The sequence below is a fragment of the Cordyceps militaris genome (assembly GCF_000225605.1).
Source record: "Cordyceps militaris CM01 unplaced genomic scaffold CCM_S00001, whole genome shotgun sequence".
NCBI classification, from domain to species: domain Eukaryota; kingdom Fungi; phylum Ascomycota; class Sordariomycetes; order Hypocreales; family Cordycipitaceae; genus Cordyceps; species Cordyceps militaris.
The window spans coordinates 3,661,290-3,681,941 of NW_006271969.1; the positions used below are offsets into that span (position 1 = coordinate 3,661,290).

Consider the following 20,652-nt stretch of genomic DNA (forward strand, 5'->3'; position numbering starts at 1 on the left):
ATTTTAGCATTCATCCTCATCATAATAATCATGCCTCCGCACGAAGGTCTAGTACACCTCAAGGAGTACGACATCAAAGACAGCAATGTCGAGCTGATTGGAACCGACATTGACCACCAGGTCAAGTACAAGTCGGCAGCGGAGGAACCCGCCTGGCAAGCTGTCGGAAAGGGGCCGGGCCTGTTGATATGGCGCATCGAAAACTTCCAGGTCGTCCCATGGCCTGAACAGAAATATGGCCAATTTTTCGACGGCGACAGCTTCATCGTCCTCTACTCTTTCAAGGTTGGCAAGGATGGCTCCGAGAAGCTTGGCCACGAAATTTACTTCTGGCTCGGCAGCCATGCATCACAGGACGAGGCTGGCACTGCCGCCTACAAGACCGTTGAGCTAGACGAGTTCCTTCATGGCGCCGCATCTCAGCACCGCGAGGTGCAAACTGCTCCGTCGGATGAATTTCTAGCCTTGTTCCCCAAAATTTCCATTCGCTCTGGCGGTGTCCGTTCCGGCTTTAGACATGTTGAGGAGACACCCCAAGAAGAAGTCAACACACTGCTCCGTGTTTTCACCAATCCCGGGTCCAAGACGTCTAACGGAGTCGTTGTTCATGAAGTTGAGCCCACTTACCGCAGCCTCGACGACAGCGACGTCTTCATCTTCGACAAGGGCGACAAGATCTGGGTTTGGCAGGGCAAGAGCTGTAGCCCCATGGAAAAGGCGAAGGCTGCCCAGGTCGTGCACGACATGACCCTAGCAAAGCACGTCGAGGTCGAGGTTGTCGCCCAGACCGAGTCGCGTTCACGTCGTGTGATTACTCTACTTGGCGGCGATACGTCCACGCAGTCGGATGGCTTCAAGAAGGGTCGCCCAATTGCCTCTGGCAACAAGGCTTCCGTTGCTTCCGGTCGCTCGAAAAAGCTGTTCAAACTTAGTGATGGCTCTGGGCAGCTTTCATTCAGTCTGGTCAAGGACGGCAATGTCACCGCCAATGATCTGGATGGCAATGACGTCTTCCTCCTGGATAGCGGAAAGTCCATATGGGTATGGGAGGGCCAAGGTGCCAGTCGCGCTGAGAAAGCTCAATGGTTGCGAGTTGCCCAGGCGTATATCCGTCAACTGAGCCAGTCGTTTACAGATAGCCATCTCATTCCTTTGGCCAAGGTCAGCCAAGGCAACGAGACCAAGGCTTTTCAGCAAGCTATTGCTGCGTAAATCAGGGATTGCAAGGCATTACTAGCTGGCGGAGGAAATAGAAGTCAACCCTCATAGAATTCGCGTTGAATATACGAGTACCAGCCTCAAAATATCTTCTTTTCACAATTCTCTAGCTATCAAGAAAGCTTCAGGGTTCTGGAGAAGCCCTATAGCTGCCCTCTGGCACATCGACTATGGCTGTTCTCGTCCATATATGCTTTGCCCCTGTAACACTGAGCCCTTCCACTGCACCACCTTTGATTGACACCGTGGGCTTCAGGGATCCATCCGGCAGAGCTACAACATGCGCAATTCGGGCTCCGCAAGTATCACAAAAATAGCACTGCATCGTGCCTCCAGTCTTGGACGGGCGTGGCCACATTTTGAGGCGGGTCAGCGTGTCCGTCGGCGGTGGCCAGGTCCCCTTAGTCGGAAAGATTGCTGATATCCCAAACGCAGAGGAGGACTGCTTGCGACACTCCAGGCAGTGGCAGAAGTACACGTCGAGAGGCGCGGGCTGCGAGGCCCGGAAGTCTATTGCGCCGCATTGGCAAAGAATTCGCATATTTTCCGTTGGCGCTGTGTTCATTTCGGACAATTGGTGGTTTGTTGAAGAGGGTAGGGTGGTGGTGAGTTCGCGGGGTGAATCGCTAGCTGGAGAAGCACAAAAGGCAGTAGTTACCGCACTGAGCACCGTGAACGCCCACTTCTAACAGCCCTATTATTACAGTGTGTGCCCGCCAAGCCGACAGAGCGAGTTACATTATCTACTTGGTTGACTTTTGGATTTGTAAATTTGTTGTTCGTAAAAATAACCCGGAGTACAATGGTGGTTTGGTTTTCTACGTTTAATAGCTGGCTTCTGGCTGCTTGAGGCAGCATGTTCGTCGTTCCGAAGCCAGACAGGCCTCCCGCCGGAAGTGGTGCTAATAACCCGCCGGCATGCCGCTCTGCGGAACTGAATGACCTGACGTAACTACGGCACATGCTTTCGCGCATTTTGTCACTAGCATCACCACTCCCTCCGCCGCTTCTCAGCTCTTGATACCGCCGCAAGTCCGACAGTATATATTAAAGAGCTGCTACCTACCTAGGTATGGAGCCGGTAATATCCTCCAGGCCAGTCATGTACGTGCGCAGAGCTGGCAGAGCCGCCTCGTACCCGCTGCGTGGCATCTGGTATTTTAGCCGGACAAGGGAATTCTGGCCGCTTTTCCTCGCACGCCTGCTGCCTCTTTCTCTCATCTCACTCGTCGTTTATTTCATCTTGTTCGCTTTTGCTTTCTTGCCGCAATTTGCCTTCTTGGCGATTTTCCACGGTTGGGGAGCATGGGTAAATGCCGTCGTGCTAGTCTTAGGCGAGGGTTTGGTTATCATCCAAGGTCTCTTCGAGGGCTTCTTTGTCGATGAATGTCGCGTCGATGTCTATGATGTAGGTGATTTCTATAAAGATAAAACGTATTTACTCACATCGACAGGCCACTTTGATTCAGAACTCGCTTGAAGATCTGGTGGCTCCCCACCGCGTTCTGTACCCCGATGCGCCGAATGCCGTCAGAATGCTTGGCAAGCCTACCAGCCCTGCCATATACACGCCATGGAGCATCATTCAGATTGTCGAACTGATAGTATTTCTCCCCTTGAATCTTATTCCTTTTGTGGGGACCCCGGCATTCATCATGATTACCGGTTCTCGACTGGGAAAGCTGGCGCACTACCGCTGGTTCCAGCTCCGCGGTCTGTCCAAGGCCGAGCAGAGGAAGGAGCTGAAGCGTCTCAGCTGGGAAAATGTATGGTTTGGCTCAGTGGCCATGATTCTGGAGCTCATTCCCATTTTGTCATTCTTCTTCCTCTTGACATCTTCAACCGGAGCTGCGCTGTGGACTGCGCGGATGGAACACGAGGCGCGACGACGCGATCTTGAAGCGGCGACAGAACCAGCTGCGCCTCCTCCATACACGGATTATGTTGCATAAATTCTCAGGCGGATTTAGGACTAGGCCTCATGAAAATGGGAACGGTTCGGGGCTGGATGCAAGTGTTTGTACTACTTCGAGTAGGGTGGCAAGGTACCTAGTACTCAGCACGGCAAAGCGGCACATCCCATCTCTGCTACAGTAAGCGAGCAAACGAAGTCACCCTCGTCTAAAACCGGCCTGCATATGGCTGAGAATGGAGAGCTGTGGGCGCTAGTTAGCTGCCTGTCGGTCCCCGGAGATGACGCCGCTCCAACCTCGACAACTTGCTATGGAAACTTCTTGGTGGTATTTTTCTTTGGCGTTCTTCCTTTTTCTTCCTCTATTTAGCTTTTTGGACAATTCGGAATATTTCATCGTGTCGCTCATATGTAAAATTCGAACCATCTCAGAACGCCTTCAAACGGCCGTCCTTTCGGTTCGCCATGCTGCCGGCTGCTGCCAGCTGCTGCCAGCTGGTAGGCAAAACGTCTCGCCAGCGATTGCCCTCTTCTTTCCGTTTCGACCGGGCCTACAAACGAGACTTCTCCTTTTCAATATCCCTCGTTATCTGTGATTCCAACTTTTGTCCTTCTTTCATCACCATCAACGTCGCCGTTCTTTCGCTCCTTCACTCCTTACCCACCAATCTTGGGAACTACTCCCTCAATCTCCTGTACGCGTGTGCACCTCTCCTCCCAATGAAATATAGGCGCTGACTTACCTCGCAGCAGTATCACCCCTCATCTTACCCTTCTTGGTCTCGTCAACACCAATTTGGTTATCAATGATTTCTCTCGCAGTCAAAGGCCCGTTCCTGGGCTGTTGGTTGCTAGCCAGCTTAGCCTTGGGCTCGCCTGACTATTCGTAAGTCTGTCCGCTTGTACAAGAAGTCCAAATCTGACCATAATAATAGTGATAATCATTCGAGTTCGCTCGGCGGCGCCCAGCCTGGTACACTTTCCAGCTCTGTGGCAGATGCCTGCAAGGCCGAGTCTACCAAAACTGTCTTCGTCACTCTGAGCTCCGCTGGCAAGCAATCATCAACCGCTTCAAGCATCAATGGAGAAAACGTCGAAACAACCACCATCATTGTGTCTCCTGTTCAATCCCACGCCAAGTCTGATTCAACTGTCGATGCCGTGACAACTGACTCTGCTCCGGCCTATGAACCCGCCACGAAAACCTCGAGCCACTCGAAGGCTGGTGATCCTGCATCTGGACTTTCTTCAGTAGAGGATACTTCCACAATTTCACGTACAATCCTGGCTACTCACACTATTACTCTCACCGTTGCATCCGGCAAGGGCCCTACTTCCACCGAAAGTGGTGTTCCATCAGATGTCAAAGGCACTGGAGTTGCATCGGCTGTGACCGAGACCCCTTCAAATATCGCAACCTGTATCACACATACTGTTATTGGCCCTGATGGACATCCTACCGTCGTTGAATCGATAATCATCACAGAGCCAGCCAAAACTTCTGTGTCGGCGGTTCTGGGAACCGCAATCCCAGCCAATTCAGCCTCGGCCACTGCTCCTGGTATTCCGGTCCCCTCGTATAGCGGTAGCATTACCTCCGGCTTGCCCGTTCATACCAGCTTCACTGCTATTGGTCCCGATGGCTCCTCAACTATCATTGACACGACATGGATCATTCCCGTTCCCCCTACTTCAGTCATGTCTGGCCTCAACCCGCTTCCATCAGGAGTCATCTCTTCGGGGAGAATAGTCTCCGGTCTTTCTTCAAACGCTGCCTCTCAAACAACTGCAGAGAGCCCAGTGACTTCTGTCATGGGCACTCCAACCTGCACCACCGTCACAGTAGTAGGGCCTGACATGCGTCCAACCGTCACGGAGCTAACAATTATCGCTCCGACGGGTGCCTCAGCTGTCACAGCTTCCACTCTGACGCGTCCCCCGTTCGTGGCCCCAGCTTCTATAACAAATCTTGCCAGCCAGCCACCTATTACAAGCAACAGCGTGGTGACTACCATTACATGGAAGGTCATTGGTGCCGATGGTACTGTTTCCCCAATCATTCAAACCATCACCGCTCCTTCAGGCTCGGTTATTTCTGGAATTCCTGCCACGCTCCCTGCACCTGTTACTGCCAACCTCCCGCAGCCTGCCGCAACGGGATATTCAGGAAGCGTGCCGCTTCTCACACCCTACGGTACTGTCAGAGCCACCGGCGAAATCTCATCAAGCGTTGGTTCTATTGTTTCTGGTTTGGGATCAATGCCTACTATTGTCCCTGCTCCAACTGGGTTGGGAGTGTCTTCTGTCATCTCCGAAGAGCCTCCAGCATACAGTGTCGACAGCGGTTTGCCTCCTCCTATGAACACTATTGGCACATCTTCCGCTCAGCACGGTACAAGCTCTTTAGACAGTGATTGGATTTCCTCTATTCTTTATGGCTCTCTACCCGCACCCACGCCTCCAAGCACCCCCTTGCCTGAAACCCCAGTACCCGGCACTCCGTTTCCAGGAACACCTGAGCCTATTCCTGCATCTACAGTTGGGCCTATTCCCGTGCCTACACCCGAATCTTCACTCGAGCCTATTCCTGTGCCTACAGCTGAGCCTACTCCCTTTCCCACACCCGAGCCCACGCCCGAGCCGATGCCAACGCCCGTCACGCCAGCCACTCCAGAGGCAGTGACGACACTTGTGACCAGCACATGGACCAACGTGATCCCTGAGCAGACCACAACTTACGTTATCAAGTTTCCGTTGACTACACTAGCCACTATCACAGTTCCGCGTGGGCCACCCCTTCGCAAAAGACTCCTGAGGAGACAAAGGTATGGAACGAAAACCCCGTTTTTTATCCTATTCACATGATTGTTTTCTGACATGCCTTAGCTCTGTCGAAACTTTGTTTCCTTTCTCGAACTCGAGCAGCACTCCATCTCCCTTTACCGAAAATACGTCGTTGATTTCAAGTCTTTCGTCACAATTGGTGACCCCGAGTTCAACTCCGCCACCGCCAACAAACACCATCCCAACAAGCACTATTCCAACCAGCACAATCCCCACTACCCCTGCAAACACGCCGGTAGCAGAGCCGTCTTCAACTGTTTGCGCTTCTGGAGGCGATAGAGTTGGCAATTCAACTGTGACCGTAAGTAGGCTCGGCCGTTTGTAAGAGAAATACTGACTGTTACAGTTCGATAACTTGCTGCCTGGACCTCTCTTGAATCCCGCCAGCGACTTGTGGTTCTCAGAAGGCTTCCTTGTGGCACCTCCCTCTTCACCTCCATCAACTGCCTATTTTTCCTCATCGGGTCATCAACTCGTGGAGTTTTTGCCACCGGCATTGGTCCCAGATGCTCCTTTCGATGGAGCTGGCGATACAGCTGAAATCGGTATCGGTCCAAACGAGATCTCCCCCTGCTTCCGCTTCAACTTCTACGGGGCCAGCCTTGGCTGTGCTGCCGAGGGGGTAGAGCAATGGTGCGAGTTTGAGTTCTCAGCATACACGTATAATGAGACTTTGGGTTCTGAGACTTCACTTTCCTGGTCAGAGACAAAGCGAGTACCTGCTTGCCCCAACTTTCCTCAAGGCCCATGCCCACTGATCCCTGTTCAGCTTGATGGGTACAACAATGTTACCTCCATTCTGGTCACGGTCCGTGTTGGGCTTGAACTCCGAGCTTGGTGGGGTGATGACTTTCAGATTGGCTGGACGGACAACACTTGTGAAGCTGCATCCTGCCGTACTAGTGCCGTTTCCCGCCGTGCTAAACGAGAGGCGTTCAGCCGAGCTTCGCGCCGAGGTGTTTGGCAATGGACCCCAACTGGCGTCAAGAAGATTGATGATGACTACGTTTGGTCCTCGTTCGAATAATACAAGCCCTTCACGGGACATTTACAATTCATGTTGACGAGTTGCTAGGAGTAATGTTGCTGTTATTTTGCCTTGATTTCTTGGAGGGGTGGTATTGTACCAAACTAATATGGACTGAAGAACACATACCTCATTATTATACCCTATGGGACATCTAATTCTGAGCTGACAAGCTTCACTTAATATACAAAGCCTCAATATCCTCTATCAAATGTCTCCCGTCCTAATGTAATATGGTTTCTGGACAACCCACCCATTCCCCGAGTGTCACAATGTGCCACTGTAAAATATTGAATCAGTCATACATCCTTGGAAATGCGCCTTTGTATGCAAAAAACTTGTTCTAGCGCAATACATACAACAAGACTCATTTTAAATTCTACTATTCCATCCAAGGCCCTTGCTATGCATCCTGGCCAGCTTTGCGGCAATCAAAAACCCGCATCCAACAGCCATAGAACTGCCAGCAAATGCCTTGGCGCCTGTATATCCAGCAGGGCTTGCAATGATGGCGCCCGCGATTGGTGGCCCCGTGAGCACGGCGAAGCTTACAATAGTAAAGACCATGCCCATGCGAACGCCTAGCTTACGTAGGTCCGTTGTGAGGAAAGAAAGGGCTGCAGGGAAGAGACTCTGAATTCCAGCTCCAACGATTCCGTAAACTACGACCCAGGCGTAGAGCCCAGCGGGCCGATCGATGGTGATGAAACAAAACACGAGAATGGAGGCGATGATGGACGTCGGGATGAAGACGTTGACGGCACCGATGCGATCAGCGATGAAGTTGGGGACAATGCGGCCAATGATTCCGACGCCGTTCAGAATGAGTAGCAGATTCAGAGAGTCTGGATACGATAGTGGTGGGTTGAGCGCGTCGCGTGAGTATGCAGAGATGTAAAAGAAGGCAAAGTAGACGCCCCAAAAGTTCTAGTTTTGGTAAGCAGGTTGATTTCCGGCGGATTAGGAACCACGACGTACAAAAAAAGCCGCGGCGGCGTAGAATGTGTATTCCAGTTCCTGAAAGGCCGGCCACTCCACGATGGGGCCTGTCTTGCGCGGGCGGATCCTGGTGCGGATGCCCAGGTTGGCGACGGCAATGACGGCGATTTGCACGAAGCCAATGGCGCGGACGGTCCAGGGGAAGCCGACGCGAGGCAACAGCTGGCGGACCATGCTGGGGAAGACGAGGCCACCGGTGGCGGAGCCGCAGGCGGCGATGCCGAGGGCAAGGGCGCGGCGGCGGTGGAAGTAGGTGGACAGCACGGCGAGGGTGGGACAAAAGAGGCAGCCGTGGGCGATGCCGATGCAGACGCCCTGGGCGAGGAGCAGCTGGACGTAGGTGGTGCACTGGGCGGTGGTAAAGATGCCGACGGCGAGGAGGACGCTGCCGACGAGGAAGACGGCGCGGAAGTGGCCGGCGTCGGTCAGCCGGCCGGTCAAGGTGCCGACGAAGAAGAGAAGGAAGACATTAAGGGAGCCGATCCAGGACACCTCGCTGGGGGAGCGGTCGAGGAGCGTGGTGTAGTAGGCTTGGAAGCTGCCAAAGGAGTTGGCCCAACCCCTGTTTGTTTCCGTGTAAGTGGGTAACTAGACGTGTGGTTAGGAGGTAGCTGTCACGTACCATGTGGTGAAGATGATGAGGTGTGTGATGAGACCTGGAGAAAAGGAATGAAAAAAGAAGTCAGTTGATGGGGGTTATATCGCGGGATTGGGAACGCCGCCCACTTACACTGCGTCCAGGCGACACAGCCGCCGTCCGGCGGCGGACCCAAGTCAACGCTAGACTTGGACGTGATGCGGCTCAGGACTCTGCCAACTACGCTGTCGCCCCCAGCCGGTGCACCATCGTCGTCGTCGTCGTGCCGGCTGTCCTCGTCATTGTCACTCCGGTCGTCCTGCACATGCGAGCCGATGCGGGAGCACACAGGCGCCAGGGCGTCTTGTCCCGCCGCCCATCCCTCGCAATCCTTTTTGCTGCCCGTTCCGGGACACGGCGCGGCGGCGTGGGTGGACGCCGGTCCCGGGGAGGTGCTGCCTTTTTCCAGATCGAGCTGGTCGCTGGCTGACGAGGACGCCATTTTGCGCGGGGTGGTCCGGGGGAGGTGTTGCCTTGCTACGCTGGGAGGCGGCTGGGGAGATTTTTATACAAGTCTTTTGCTCGTTTATAAATGTCAATTGGGGTGTTGCGGGCTGGATTTTGGGCACCCTTGGCTCTGGGGTAGTCGTTGGGGGGGGGGGGGGGGGGGCGACGGCGGTGGCCCTCCGATGCGCGGGCGGCGATGGTCCGGCTTTCGCTCCGTTTTGTGGCTCGCCCGCGGACTTTGGACGGCGGGAGCCACGCAAGGCCCTGCGCTGCTGTGAGTGCGCCGTATGGACAGGGGCCCTATGGGACTCTGTAAGTGATGCCGGCTTCTCACGCGCCTGTCAGTCTGCTTCACAATGACTCATTATGGTGTTGAGGCAAGGCGAAGCAACAGGATGAAGAAAAGAAAGGCGCGCCCTGGGAATCTGGGAATAGCAAAGATTGAATTTCTCCAGAACTTGGCGGGTCCGGCAATTAGCGCCGGGTAAAGGGACGGAAACGCTTGGCTTTGTTGTGCTTGGCAATTATAATCAATTGAGTTTGAACTCATGACACCTAGCACGAATAGGTACGATGATCGTGACTTTCGGGGGCGAACTGTTATTAGCAGTGACTTTCTGCATCTCCTGCATACTTGCAAGTTATACACCGTGAATCGACGCCGACGACGCGCCAGGAACAAAGGATTTTATGTCCAGCCAGTAGTTACGCGGCAGCTGTAGTCTGCTTCCTGTCCTGTTGACCTAGTGACTGCCAAGGATGGGCCATTTACCATCAGAATGGAAGAGTTGTGTCTAGTGAATATCCTAGTAAGCACGATAGCGGATTCCCTCATCACTACAGACATTACGCTCACCAGGAACCTAAACATGGGGACGGTGAATAGATTGATAGATTTCGAAGCCGCGATACAGCGTCTTTTTGGGTGGCGCCCACCGTACCAGATTGGACACGATCCAGGCGGTGGCACAACTTCATTCTATATCGGTGCCGCTCAAGACCAACGGCGTCTATAGAACGCTTTTATGCAACATTTGATAGACTGTGCCCGGAATGTAGGCATGTCGACCGAGGCGGGAAGTTGTTCCACCGGCTAGTGGCCCATCTGGAGCTTGGGGTAAGTGTTTGGGCTTCATCTGATAGGAAGGAATGGGTTGACGAGCGGTCACAGTGGGCGAGCAACAAGGAAAACGGGGGCATATCTATGCCAGAGGACGATATTTGGGAAAAGACAATAGCAGTAGCCGGCTCGTGGGCCGCGTATCCGCGGCGACTTTCGCAACCACTTGATCCAGCTTGGTGCCGCCATGGGAAATGAACTGTGCAAACTGTTCAAATATAACCGTTATTCAAGACGACAAGTCATATCTTCGTCAGCGGCGCTGAAAACGCAACCTCTTTAAAAGTAGATCAAGTCATATGCTGCTATATTGCAGGTAGTACCAACCAGAGATCCCATATGAGAAAACAACTAATTTTGCATCTCATCAAACTCCGAAACAATAGCAGCGCACTCGCCCACATGCCCAATCACCGTAGTGAATAGGCCAATGGTGCGTAGATAGACTCAGAGATTATCATTTGTGCTTGTCAAAAATTTACATGACAACCTATAGTTACGTATTAGCAAATGTTCAGAATCCATGGTATTTGGAATCAACGCACGCAATCACCGTCATTTTTACCCTGAGGGATACCCATGTCTTCAAAAGTGGCGGGGCCCTTGTTCGGCTTCGGCGTTCCGGAAGCAGGCGTTTCAACCTTCGGCGGCGGCGGCCGGGATCCTCCCGGTGGCGCCGTTGCTACTCTACCGTGCAATGAGACACCGGGTGCAGGACTTGGCGGAAGACCGTGGCGCGATGGGTCTGGTGTGCCCATCCCTGTGGGTGTCCTCGATTGTCTGGGATCTTGAGGTGGCAGAGAACCGTACCTGTCTGGTCTTCCGGTACTGCCAACGGCAGCGAGGGGAACGCGTGGTGGGTATGTCTGCTGGCTCATGTGTTGCGGTGGTGGAGGTGGCGCGTCGTGCTGGGGCCGCGAGCTGACCCGGGGGCTATAGTCGTACCCGTGCTGCGAGCCGGCGGGAGGAATGCCCCCGTATGATTGTCGAGGCGGTCTCTGTTGCGGCTTGTTTGGGGGCGATGTATCGCTGGGGTAAGGTTGTGTTGTGGAAGGTCGCTGGTAGTTCATCTCACCAGGATGAGTGCCAGCAGGTGATGGTCGATAGCCGCCAGGGCCTAGTGCGGGCTGTCCACGCCCAGCATTGGCCGGTCCGCTGGGGTGCAGGTTGCTAGCTTGTTGGTGGATTGGTGCAGCGCCGCCGCTCGAGGTACGGATACCGAATGCGCTCATTGGTCGGTCCGCTTGAGGGCCGAGCCCTTGGGAATGCTGGATATACTTTCCGGTGGGCTCGTCGTCAGGATAAGGTGCGGTGGATTTGGGTCGGTTTAGGTTTAGAGGAGCCGGGTGGTCGTCCACGGGATATGGCGCCGCAGACTGAGGTCGGTCGGGCTGCGAATCCAAGCGTATGTTAAAGGCAGGAATGGTGTTGAGGCCGCCCACGACAGAAGCTCGTGACGCGTCAGGCAGGTCGGCGTGCTCGGACACAATGGTAGGCTTGACACCAGGGGATGGCATGGGAGAAACGCCGTTGGACGGCTTGCCGCTACCTTCACTTTCGTTCAGGGTGGGCAAGTGTTGTTTCTGGGCTTGAGCAAAACGCTCCGGTCGTTTTCCCCGCATGGAGCCGTGCTGAGACTTGATTCTAGTGAGCGTTGTCGTTTCGTGGTCCTTCTTTGACAGGGTGATATCCTGATCCAGTGATTCCAGTCTGCCGAGAGCATCGGTGTTTCCGTGCTCGGCAGCAAGCTCATACCATTTCTTGGCCTCGGAAAGGCTCTTGTTGACATGGATACCAATCTCATAGTAATAGCCCATGGCAAACTCTCCAGTTGGTAGCTTGGCGGCAGCCGCCTCTCGAGCATATTTGTACGCGAGCTCCTCATTCTTTTTGAAGACTCCCTCGTAGCCAAAAAGGAACCAACGGCTAACGCCAAGCGCCGCCTCTGGAATACCTTGTTTGGCAGCAAGGCCATAATAATGCAGCGAGTAGGCAGGCTTAAATTCGCAGCCAAGCTGGCAGAGCTCAAAGGCCTGGCCCATTTTCAGCTGTGCTTTCGCAAATCCTTGGTATGCAGCCTTTTCAATGTACATCCTAGCGGTTTCCAGGTTGGACGGAAGTAAGCCTTCGGGAAGCGCAATATCTGGTAGATCGCGGCCGGTAATCATGCCATAAACGTAGGCGCCTTGGGGGGCATCTTCGTCCGAACTCTCAGCTGCCAGACGGATGCGCTCGAGCCCTCCAGCGTAGTCCTTGGATTCTCCATGTTGGCCTAGAAGACTCATCATCCCCATTCTGTAGAGAGCCGCAGAATCCTTGAGACTCATGCCCTTGTAATAGTGCTCTTTGGCTTTAGATATGTCGTTGGATTGCTCATAGAGCATGCCGATGCGGTAATCGGATCTCGCATGTCCGAGGCCAGAGGCGCGGGTGTAGCCGTTGTAGGCTTCTCGCTTGTCTGTTCTGTTTCCGAATTTTCCGAATTCCAGCCACTTGGAGCGCATGTATAAAGCGTCGGGGTGCTCTTGTTCGGCCAAGTAGGTGACAACGTTGATGGCGTCGACACGGAGCTCGTGCTCGGTGCGAGGGGTTGAAGGCCGAGGGACTCCGGCATTTTCACGGACGGCCGCGTCGACAGAGATTTCGACCCAGTTGAGAACATCTCTGGCCCAGCTTATTTGCATGGCGACATTCTGCGAGTGGAGAACATGCTTGCGCGAGTTCCAAAGAATCTCTTCTTTGGTATCATCTCCGGGAGGAATATTGTCGCCCACAACTTTGGGGAATGGAGAAAAGGACGGCGCACCGTCCAGTGATATAGAGTCTAAACGGTCGGAAATCGAATCGTCTTTGTGGTAGGCGCTAGCGTACTGTTGTGCAGAAACGCTGGCTCTTTTGCTTTGGTCCTGGACTATGGCGGGGGTGGCGTGAGCTGTCTGTGAAGATGTCGAGGGCTCGCCGGTTTGGTGCAATGTATCGTCGCTTTCTCGTCGCGATGGGATTTCTACAGCTTCTAGCTCCATTCGCTGGATGTCATCTTGCATGGCCTGTGGCACCTGAGGGGTGACCCTTCGGGAGAGGCGGCGATATTAGCGCAAAGCCGTTTTATCGGGAGGGGTCCTCCGGCGGTTGCGTCGAGGGGTCGATATGCAACATACCTTTGAGGTGAGGGTGCCACGACTTCGGGCATGTAGTAGTCATCGAAGCCGCCGGGGACAAAGGTGGCGCCGAGTTTGGGTGGCATTTGGGCTTTGGAGGGGTTGGTATCGACTATTCGTTGGCAAGGGTGAACGAGAGAATAAGCCAGCGGGCAGGCAAGCAAGGTAGTTAGAAAACGACGAGAAAGGAAGCGATGCAAGTAAGTTGTCTCAGTCGCTTTTTCCAGTGAAGGTCGAGCCGGGGTTAAAGGATCAGCGGCAGCCGTGTTTGCATCGGGATCAGCTTTGAGAAGTCGTAAGACGCAAGAGGAGCAGCCGCGAGCAGGCAAGGAGGATCTTGAAGCGGCCCGTTTCGCGAGCTTGTATGAGAAGCGGGAATAGATAGGGAGCAGGTTATTAAATATTGCACCGCAGTGCAGCCAAAATGTGGGCAGCCAAGCCGAAAGATGTCGAGGGCTTCAGGGCCAAAGTGGTGGTGGGTGAGCGTATCGAGGAGGATGCCGTCGTCGTGGGGCGGGATTATTAGCTCCACGTGCAGGCAAATGGTCGGAATTAGAAATGACGGGTTGAGTCTCTTTTTCTTTCTCCCCTTTTTCTCCGTGAATTTTTCCCTTTTAGCTCTTTGCCTTTGATCTTGAGGGGCTTTTTTTAGGGGCACCCATCTTTTTTGTAGACAGCGAGCTTCTTGGGGATATAGAAACTGATGGGAGCGCTGATGGGAGCACACTAAAGACTGACTGACGTACCGTCATATCATCTCTCCAGTTTGCGCATAGCCATCCATCTATTTTTAGGGGTCGACGGACTGCGCCGACTGGCTGAGTGCTTGCCTGCTTTGCTGGTGCTGCAGCCGACCCGGATTCATAATGATGTGCCAATGCATTCTCCAAATACACTCTGCTACTAGCAAACAGTGCTTTTGGTATATGCATCAATATTCCATCGAGCAAAAGTGCTCGATGTTTCTCACACCTAGGCCTAGAACCTCATCCCAATGCTTGGGTTGGGGATCAACCCCGTGCAATCCCGCAAAAAGAGTTGGAAAAAAAAGGACATGTACTCACTCCTTAGCCTGTTCGGTTGATAGATTGAACCGGCGACATTCTGCACCGTTTCCGCCATCTTCATGTTGGGCGCGACCCCACGTCGTCCTTTGTAAGTAAGGCAGCTATGCCGCGATAACTAACACGAGAACACGAGGCTGCGCAAGGCTGCCAGCGGGTCACTGCAGCAGCGGGACACTCTGTAACTGAGTATGGCGGCACTGTCAGTGGTGTGTGTAATTGTTGTGGTTGAGCAATATTTCCACAACCTTCAGCTTCGACTCGATAGTCGACAGCGAGGCGACCGATGCCAGTATTTATCGCCACCAACCAGCTCCGCCGCCGTCCTGGAAAAAGTACACCAGTTTCCCATGCGCCAGCCACTTTTCACCAAGTCAGCCAGCCACGCGCTATTTTTGGGACTTCCGGTTACCTGCTTGCCGGAAGCCGCCTTGTTCAACCCTATGCCGCAAGCGGGGCTTGTCATATACACGGTATCATTAAAAGCCCAAGGCGCATGGTTGCGTCTCACGCTGCTACCCGCGTGAGTTGTCATGAAATACAACCGACGCAGGTGTATTGTCCATCTTCTAGTACCTCTTATCAAGTGCATAGAAGTAACCAGCCACCAGCATGTCCAAGCAAGTCGCACTTCAGCTCCGTCGATTGCATCACACATAATTCAGCCCTGTGGTGTCGCCAGTCCGCACTCATGTAGTCGTTGTCAGTCGCGGCGCTTTCTTGAATCAAAAGGCTAAAGAGACGTTGCAGTGGCCCTCTCACTCATCCTCTTCATTTCCTGATTGCCTTTTGGTAATGTTGCCGGGCTCCTAGCGCGGCTCCAGTCCACCAAGAATGCCTCGCCTGGTCTAGGCGGCGCCACGTCCCAGCTCTAGGCGGACTGGATGGTCAGGCGAGGCTTACAGATGCGCGATAGTTTCGGTTCTCGCTGATTTCTTATGCGTTCTTTCAGGATTTGAATCCTGCGTACCATTTGCTTTGAACGATATTTTGCCGCCTTCGGGCTACAGCTAGGGACGCCTAGCGAGGTCAACTTATGATAGCCCCATCCATATACAACGGTGCAGTTAAACCAAACAAGTGCCAGCCAGGCTTAAAGCATGCGGTGACTTTTAGCGTTGTTGTGCTTAAATATCCGTTAGAATTTAGCTTTCTACTGAATATCGCAGCCAGAGCAGGAGCTGAGCTCCTAAAATCCAATTTGCATTCACCCGCTTGAGCTGGATTTCCCCTCCAGTTCACTAGGCACAATCGAGGAGCATTCTTGACCCGAGAGTCGGGGGAATGACCAGTGGATGTTGTTGTTGTTTTTTGTTGTTGTTTTTTGTTGTTGTTTTTTTGGCAGTGTCGATTCCATCTCTGGAAAAGCTGATAGGGCAGCGAGGCCATCTTAAATATCGATCAGGCCGGGAACATGCGCGTGGGGTACGGCGCGCCCTGCTACCTGTCTCCAATACGGGTCGAGTTGCGACCGGAATTATTCTATAACTACTCTCAAGACTCTGTAAGCAGGCTATTTTAGCTATAATATATTACCACAGGATAACTACCAGGCGATTCTTCGTTCCCGTCGAGAAGACATAGCCGCCTTATTTGTATGCCAATGTTGTACTTCGTATTATCTGCACCAAACAACCACGTACCTGATACCATCTTCATGAAATAGAGCCGGAAAGGGAGCCAATTGTGCGCCACCGCGGGCTGCAATTGATTTCAAAACCCCTAACATTACATACTAAAACCCCAGAAAATTCACTATGGAGTAATTCGAAGAGAGGTAAATATTAAGGCTCCAGTAATGACTTCAAAATTTGAGGCAAAAAGAACAAAACCATGAAATGGGTGCAATAAAGCCTCTGATCCCTCTGATCTCTTTGTTGCGGGTAGGTCGCTATCGCTTACATAATGCATCAGCCTAAGCGTGGCGTCACCCACTGTCAGCCTGGCCTCCGGCCTCGACCTAACCTACCTGCCTGCGCGCAGCAAGCGCCATTGGATCCGCCACAGCGCAACACACTGCGAAGCCTTTCAACCCACGACGACGTCTATTTAACCTGCCGTTCCTCGTCCACAAACACAAGACATCATACCAACCTGACCATGGCGGAACGAGCCCTCACCCAGCTGCTGAGCCAGCTCAAGCACTCGCCGTCGATGAGTTACGATGACGCAAACAAACTCCTCTCCAAGGCCAAGCTGGCCCTCCTCCGTCTACACGCGCTTACGCCGTCGCCGGCCGCCTCGCCGGCGCTCCTCGCCGCAGCTCGCGAGACGTACGAGCAGGGTGCCCTCTTCGCCATTCGTGCCCGCAACCCCGACGCCTTTACCCGCTACGTCCAGCAGCTGCAGCCCTTTTATGAGCTGCCCTCGGCCCGCCTCGCCCCCAACTTGCCTGAGCGCAACAAGGTCACCGGCCTCGGCCTGCTGCTGCTCCTCACCCAGGGCCGCTACGCCGAGTTCCACTCGGAGCTCGAGAGCCTCGCCAACCGGGACGGCGGCGGCACCGCCGGCGACGTCGAGGGCGACCGCTACTTGGGCTACCCTATCCGTCTGGAGCGCTGGCTGATGGAGGGCAGCTACGATCGGGTATGGAAGGCCATGAAGAGCAGCGAGGTTCCATGTGATGAATACAGCGTCTTTTCAGAGGTATGTAGCGCCGCCGTTTCGATTTCTCATCTCCCGCCTATTGATCTACAGGACTCGTGTGCGCACGCTGACCCCGATTCTAGATTCTAAAAAACCAGATTCGCTCCGAGATTGCGAGCAGCAGCGAGCGCGCATACCCCAGCCTTCCCATAAGCTCGACCAAGTCCCTCCTCTTCCTAGATTCGGAAGGCGAAGTTATACAGTTTGCCGAACACCGCGGCTGGCATGTCCGTGATGGCCATATCTACTTCCCCGACGAGGCTGCCGATGCTGGTGAGGATGCTGTACAGAGCAAGGAAATGAGCCAAATGGTCATTGAAAACACACTGGGATATGCTAGGGAGCTGGAGACTATAGTTTAGAGTAGGGTACAAGACGGTCGCATTAAACAATATCAATGTACTACTATGCATCGAATCCTACCGCAGCATCAGTATTATCTTCGAGTGAAAGATCTTCCACTTGTCCGAGAAGGGCCTTTTCGAAGAATGACTGAGATGTGGCCTTTGTAGGCCAGTTTTGCTGGAAGGTCGGCACAATGGGCTTTGGGGGGACAAAGGGTTTGCCAAGAGCAGGCATGGTGAGCTGTTCTTCCGTAATTCCAGTCGCGTCCAAAATGGCCTGACATTCATCATCCAACCCGTGGGATTTGGCGGTCATATATGCCAGGGGGTCTATTGTGCATTAGTTAATCATCGCAGGAAGGACCTTGGGTCTGAAATAGGGCACATACAAAGGTTAATTTCCTTGAACATCTGGATGCGATCCTCCACATCACCTAGAAACAGAGCATTGTGGAACCGAGCAGTAAAGTCGCCGCGGTGCTCAGCAATCTTAGCCATACGGGCAAGCTTGGAGTGGTCACCAGTTGCCAAGTAGAGGAAGGACAGCTTGTCAAACTGCTTCAATTTCTGGTAACACATCTCAACAATTTGGTGATTGCCATGAGACAAAGCTTCAGCGCTGAGTCTGTTCCAAAATTTTGGCTTGTCGAGTTCCTTGGCCATCTCTACCGCAACGTCCAAGTTGCCGCATTCAATGGCGAGATCAAATCTGGTTGTAGGATCCTGAACAAACTGGAGAGCAATATCAGGGTAGCCCTTCTTTTGTAGATATGATATGATGGATTGGCCGACAAGACTAGAATTGCGGATGATGTGGAGCATCTCCTCATAGTTGCGCTTGACGACCGCGAGCTTAAATCGGTACTCCGTGGGGTCAATTTGGAGGATGCGCGGTTTTGCGGACCTATCCAGGCAGTAAACATTGCGTCCCTTAACCCGGACAAGGTATACAGTCTGGTCCAGTGTCCTGACAATGCCGTTATCGCCGTTGAGCAGGGTGTACTTCACGTGGTTGAGGGTGGAGTACAGAAGGACACCAGCGTCATCCCAAGTTGCGCTCTTGATTCTAATTGTCTCATGGAGCGTGCTCACTTGCTCAAGCGTCTTGGTGACAATGGTGACGTTGTGCTTGCTAAGGAGAGCAGCGTAGAGGCCATCATTGGACCAAACCACGTACTTCACGCCGTTGACTGCGAGCTCGGCTGTACTCGTATTTTGTTGAATGTCATAGAGATGGACAGCAGTAGCAGTGATGATGAGCAAATTGCCTGTACCCCCAAAATATATATCAGTGGTGCCAGCTGGCGCTTTGAACGAGTGCGTGGTGTTGTTTGACAGGTCCTTGATATCGATAGCCTGAGTAGAGAGATTGAAAACAGCAAATCGGTTTCGGGCCACAAAGATAGCCGAGTTTCCGGGACCACGTTTGGATTCAGTGGGCTCAACATTGCCACTGCCCTCCTCCGGGAGATTAACGAGCTCATATGAGCCTTCGTCAGCGGGGGTTGTCACAAGAACAGATCTCTCAGCCGGGTTGTAGGACAATGTTCGGGGGGCAACCCACGCGCTGCCCAGTTTTTTTAGCGACAACAGAGTCGGGCTCTCGATATTCTTCTGGAAATCGTAGGATTTGACGAGTTTCTCCTTGCTAAGGAAAAAGAGCGTGTTCTGATTAACAGCTGAGGCAGGTCGCTCACGCTCCAATTTAAACACCATAACACCATTGTCATGACCGGCGGCAAACAGATTGATTTCAGGGTGTGCAGCAATGACCCAGAACCTGTCGTTTTCGCGTTTAAACGTCTGAACTGCCGTTCGCTTGTTGAGATCCCAAACTCGAATAGTCTTGTCACCGCCAGTCGATAGGATCAAGTCTTGATGTGGATGGAAAAGACACCCTTCAGCATTCTGAAAATGCCCTCGACAAGTGTCTACCTCCCAGGCCTTAGTTTCACTCATGCGCCAAAGCTTCACCAGGCGATCGTCACCAGCGGAAACAATGAGAGGCATGTGAGGATGAAAAGCAACCCAGTTGACACCACGGTCATGACCTTCCAAAACGAATTTGACGACTGCATCAGTGTTTCCGAACATGTCAGTTTGGTTTTGGTTTGAGCGAGCGACCTGGTTCTCGAAGCTCATGGATGTGGGGGCGGAGTGTTTCTTTCGAAGTCCAGATATGTCCCAAACGCGGACAGTCTGATCGAGTGAGGCAGATACGACGAGATCTTCCTTCGGATGAAATTGGGCGCACATGGTGTAGTGGTTATGTCCCGTCATGGTGCAAACTATTATACAGTCAGTGATTTGCAGTTTCATCCAATTGAGCGTTTCATACTCAGAGAGCGGTTCTGCCAGTTCCAGATACGAATTGTCTGATCGTCCGAGGAAGAGATAATCCAGGGGAGCTCGTGATGGAAGAAAACAGTACGGACGTAATCCAGATGGCCGTTAAGAGTGAACAGACATCTTCTTGTTTGGTACGACCACACCTTAATCTTGTAATCGTCACCGCCGGATACAAAGAGAGGTTGAGTCTTGTGGAAGTCCACGCCGCGGACTGGACCATCATGCTCTTCGAATCTATCAATTAGAGTGCCCATGCGATAATCCCAAAGTTGGATGGTCGAGGAATGAAGGGTGACCAGGATCCATGGTCTGAGTTGCCGTTATTAGCTTTATACATATCGGCCGCGGCGCACAGAACGCACCTCTTGGGATGGAAGGCAAGACCTTTCGCCCGAGAGGACTTAGACTCAAACTGATGTTTTGTCAGTATACGGCGGCAGGGCTGCTGCAATTGGACGTTCGCGCACCTTGGTTAGCATGTTAGGGGAGGACGACATTGCAAGCGGGGGAGTTGAAGCCAGCCGTAGCTTCGTGCAGGTGTCAAGACCGAAGACCGCGGACTAATACTCGGGTATAGAAGATCTTTGACCAGCTCGCCTGGTAATGAATGCAATTGCAAGCTAACCAACCACTCGGCGTCGAGAATTGTTGTAGTCGTGGTGGAGTGGCATACAGTTGCGCCTCCTTGGACGAAGATTGAGCTTCGTGTCCATCTCCAATTGTGGGCTGGTGGCCGAATTGCCCCGCAACAATGTTCCGCCGGCCAGCAGCCCACACCGCCCAAGCCCATCCCCCACCAAGAAGTTCTGCCACAGGGGTATCAGGGCGCTAAACCATTTTTGGAGAGCTATCCTGCGACGGTGTCAAGTGGCAGAGCTCAGCGCTAC

At 53.1% G+C, this 20,652-nt stretch overlaps 7 protein-coding genes across 7 annotated transcripts; 4 read left to right on the forward strand and 3 right to left on the reverse strand.

The window, feature by feature from the left end:
* Positions 1-30: 30 nt before the first annotated feature.
* Positions 31-1,212, forward strand: CCM_01172 (Gelsolin; the record flags this gene model as incomplete). Its single annotated transcript, XM_006666329.1, has 1 exon — positions 31-1,212. The coding sequence occupies one exon, from the start codon at positions 31-33 to the stop codon at positions 1,210-1,212; it is 1,182 nt and encodes a 393-aa protein (XP_006666392.1).
* A 1,108-nt stretch (positions 1,213-2,320) lies between these two features.
* CCM_01173 (uncharacterized protein) lies at positions 2,321-3,170 on the forward strand (the record flags this gene model as incomplete). The annotated part of the gene is made up of 2 exons (XM_006666330.1): positions 2,321-2,626; positions 2,673-3,170. 2 exons carry the CDS (start codon positions 2,321-2,323, stop codon positions 3,168-3,170), a joined length of 804 nt encoding a protein of 267 aa, XP_006666393.1.
* A 766-nt stretch (positions 3,171-3,936) lies between these two features.
* Positions 3,937-7,001, forward strand: CCM_01174 (uncharacterized protein; the record flags this gene model as incomplete). Its single annotated transcript, XM_006666331.1, has 4 exons — positions 3,937-4,016; positions 4,081-5,955; positions 6,017-6,275; positions 6,321-7,001. The coding sequence occupies 4 exons, from the start codon at positions 3,937-3,939 to the stop codon at positions 6,999-7,001; spliced, it is 2,895 nt and encodes a 964-aa protein (XP_006666394.1).
* A 372-nt stretch (positions 7,002-7,373) lies between these two features.
* Positions 7,374-9,079, reverse strand: CCM_01175 (MFS monocarboxylate transporter, putative; the record flags this gene model as incomplete). The annotated part of the gene is made up of 4 exons (XM_006666332.1): positions 7,374-7,928; positions 7,980-8,562; positions 8,623-8,656; positions 8,731-9,079. 4 exons carry the CDS (start codon positions 9,077-9,079, stop codon positions 7,374-7,376), a joined length of 1,521 nt encoding a protein of 506 aa, XP_006666395.1.
* Positions 9,080-10,682: 1,603 nt separating this feature from the next.
* CCM_01176 (Tetratricopeptide-like helical) lies at positions 10,683-15,084 on the reverse strand (the record flags this gene model as incomplete). Its single annotated transcript, XM_006666333.1, has 7 exons — positions 10,683-10,694; positions 10,750-13,273; positions 13,363-13,818; positions 14,101-14,278; positions 14,427-14,513; positions 14,737-14,788; positions 14,839-15,084. 7 exons carry the CDS (start codon positions 15,082-15,084, stop codon positions 10,683-10,685), a joined length of 3,555 nt encoding a protein of 1,184 aa, XP_006666396.1.
* A 1,442-nt stretch (positions 15,085-16,526) lies between these two features.
* CCM_01177 (26S proteasome non-ATPase regulatory subunit Rpn12) lies at positions 16,527-17,434 on the forward strand (the record flags this gene model as incomplete). The annotated part of the gene is made up of 2 exons (XM_006666334.1): positions 16,527-17,072; positions 17,156-17,434. The coding sequence occupies 2 exons, from the start codon at positions 16,527-16,529 to the stop codon at positions 17,432-17,434; spliced, it is 825 nt and encodes a 274-aa protein (XP_006666397.1).
* Positions 17,435-17,477: 43 nt separating this feature from the next.
* On the reverse strand, positions 17,478-20,262 carry CCM_01178 (Coatomer, WD associated region; the record flags this gene model as incomplete). Its single annotated transcript, XM_006666335.1, has 5 exons — positions 17,478-17,746; positions 17,806-19,704; positions 19,755-20,074; positions 20,128-20,177; positions 20,233-20,262. 5 exons carry the CDS (start codon positions 20,260-20,262, stop codon positions 17,478-17,480), a joined length of 2,568 nt encoding a protein of 855 aa, XP_006666398.1.
* Between the last annotated feature and the right edge of the window lie 390 nt (positions 20,263-20,652).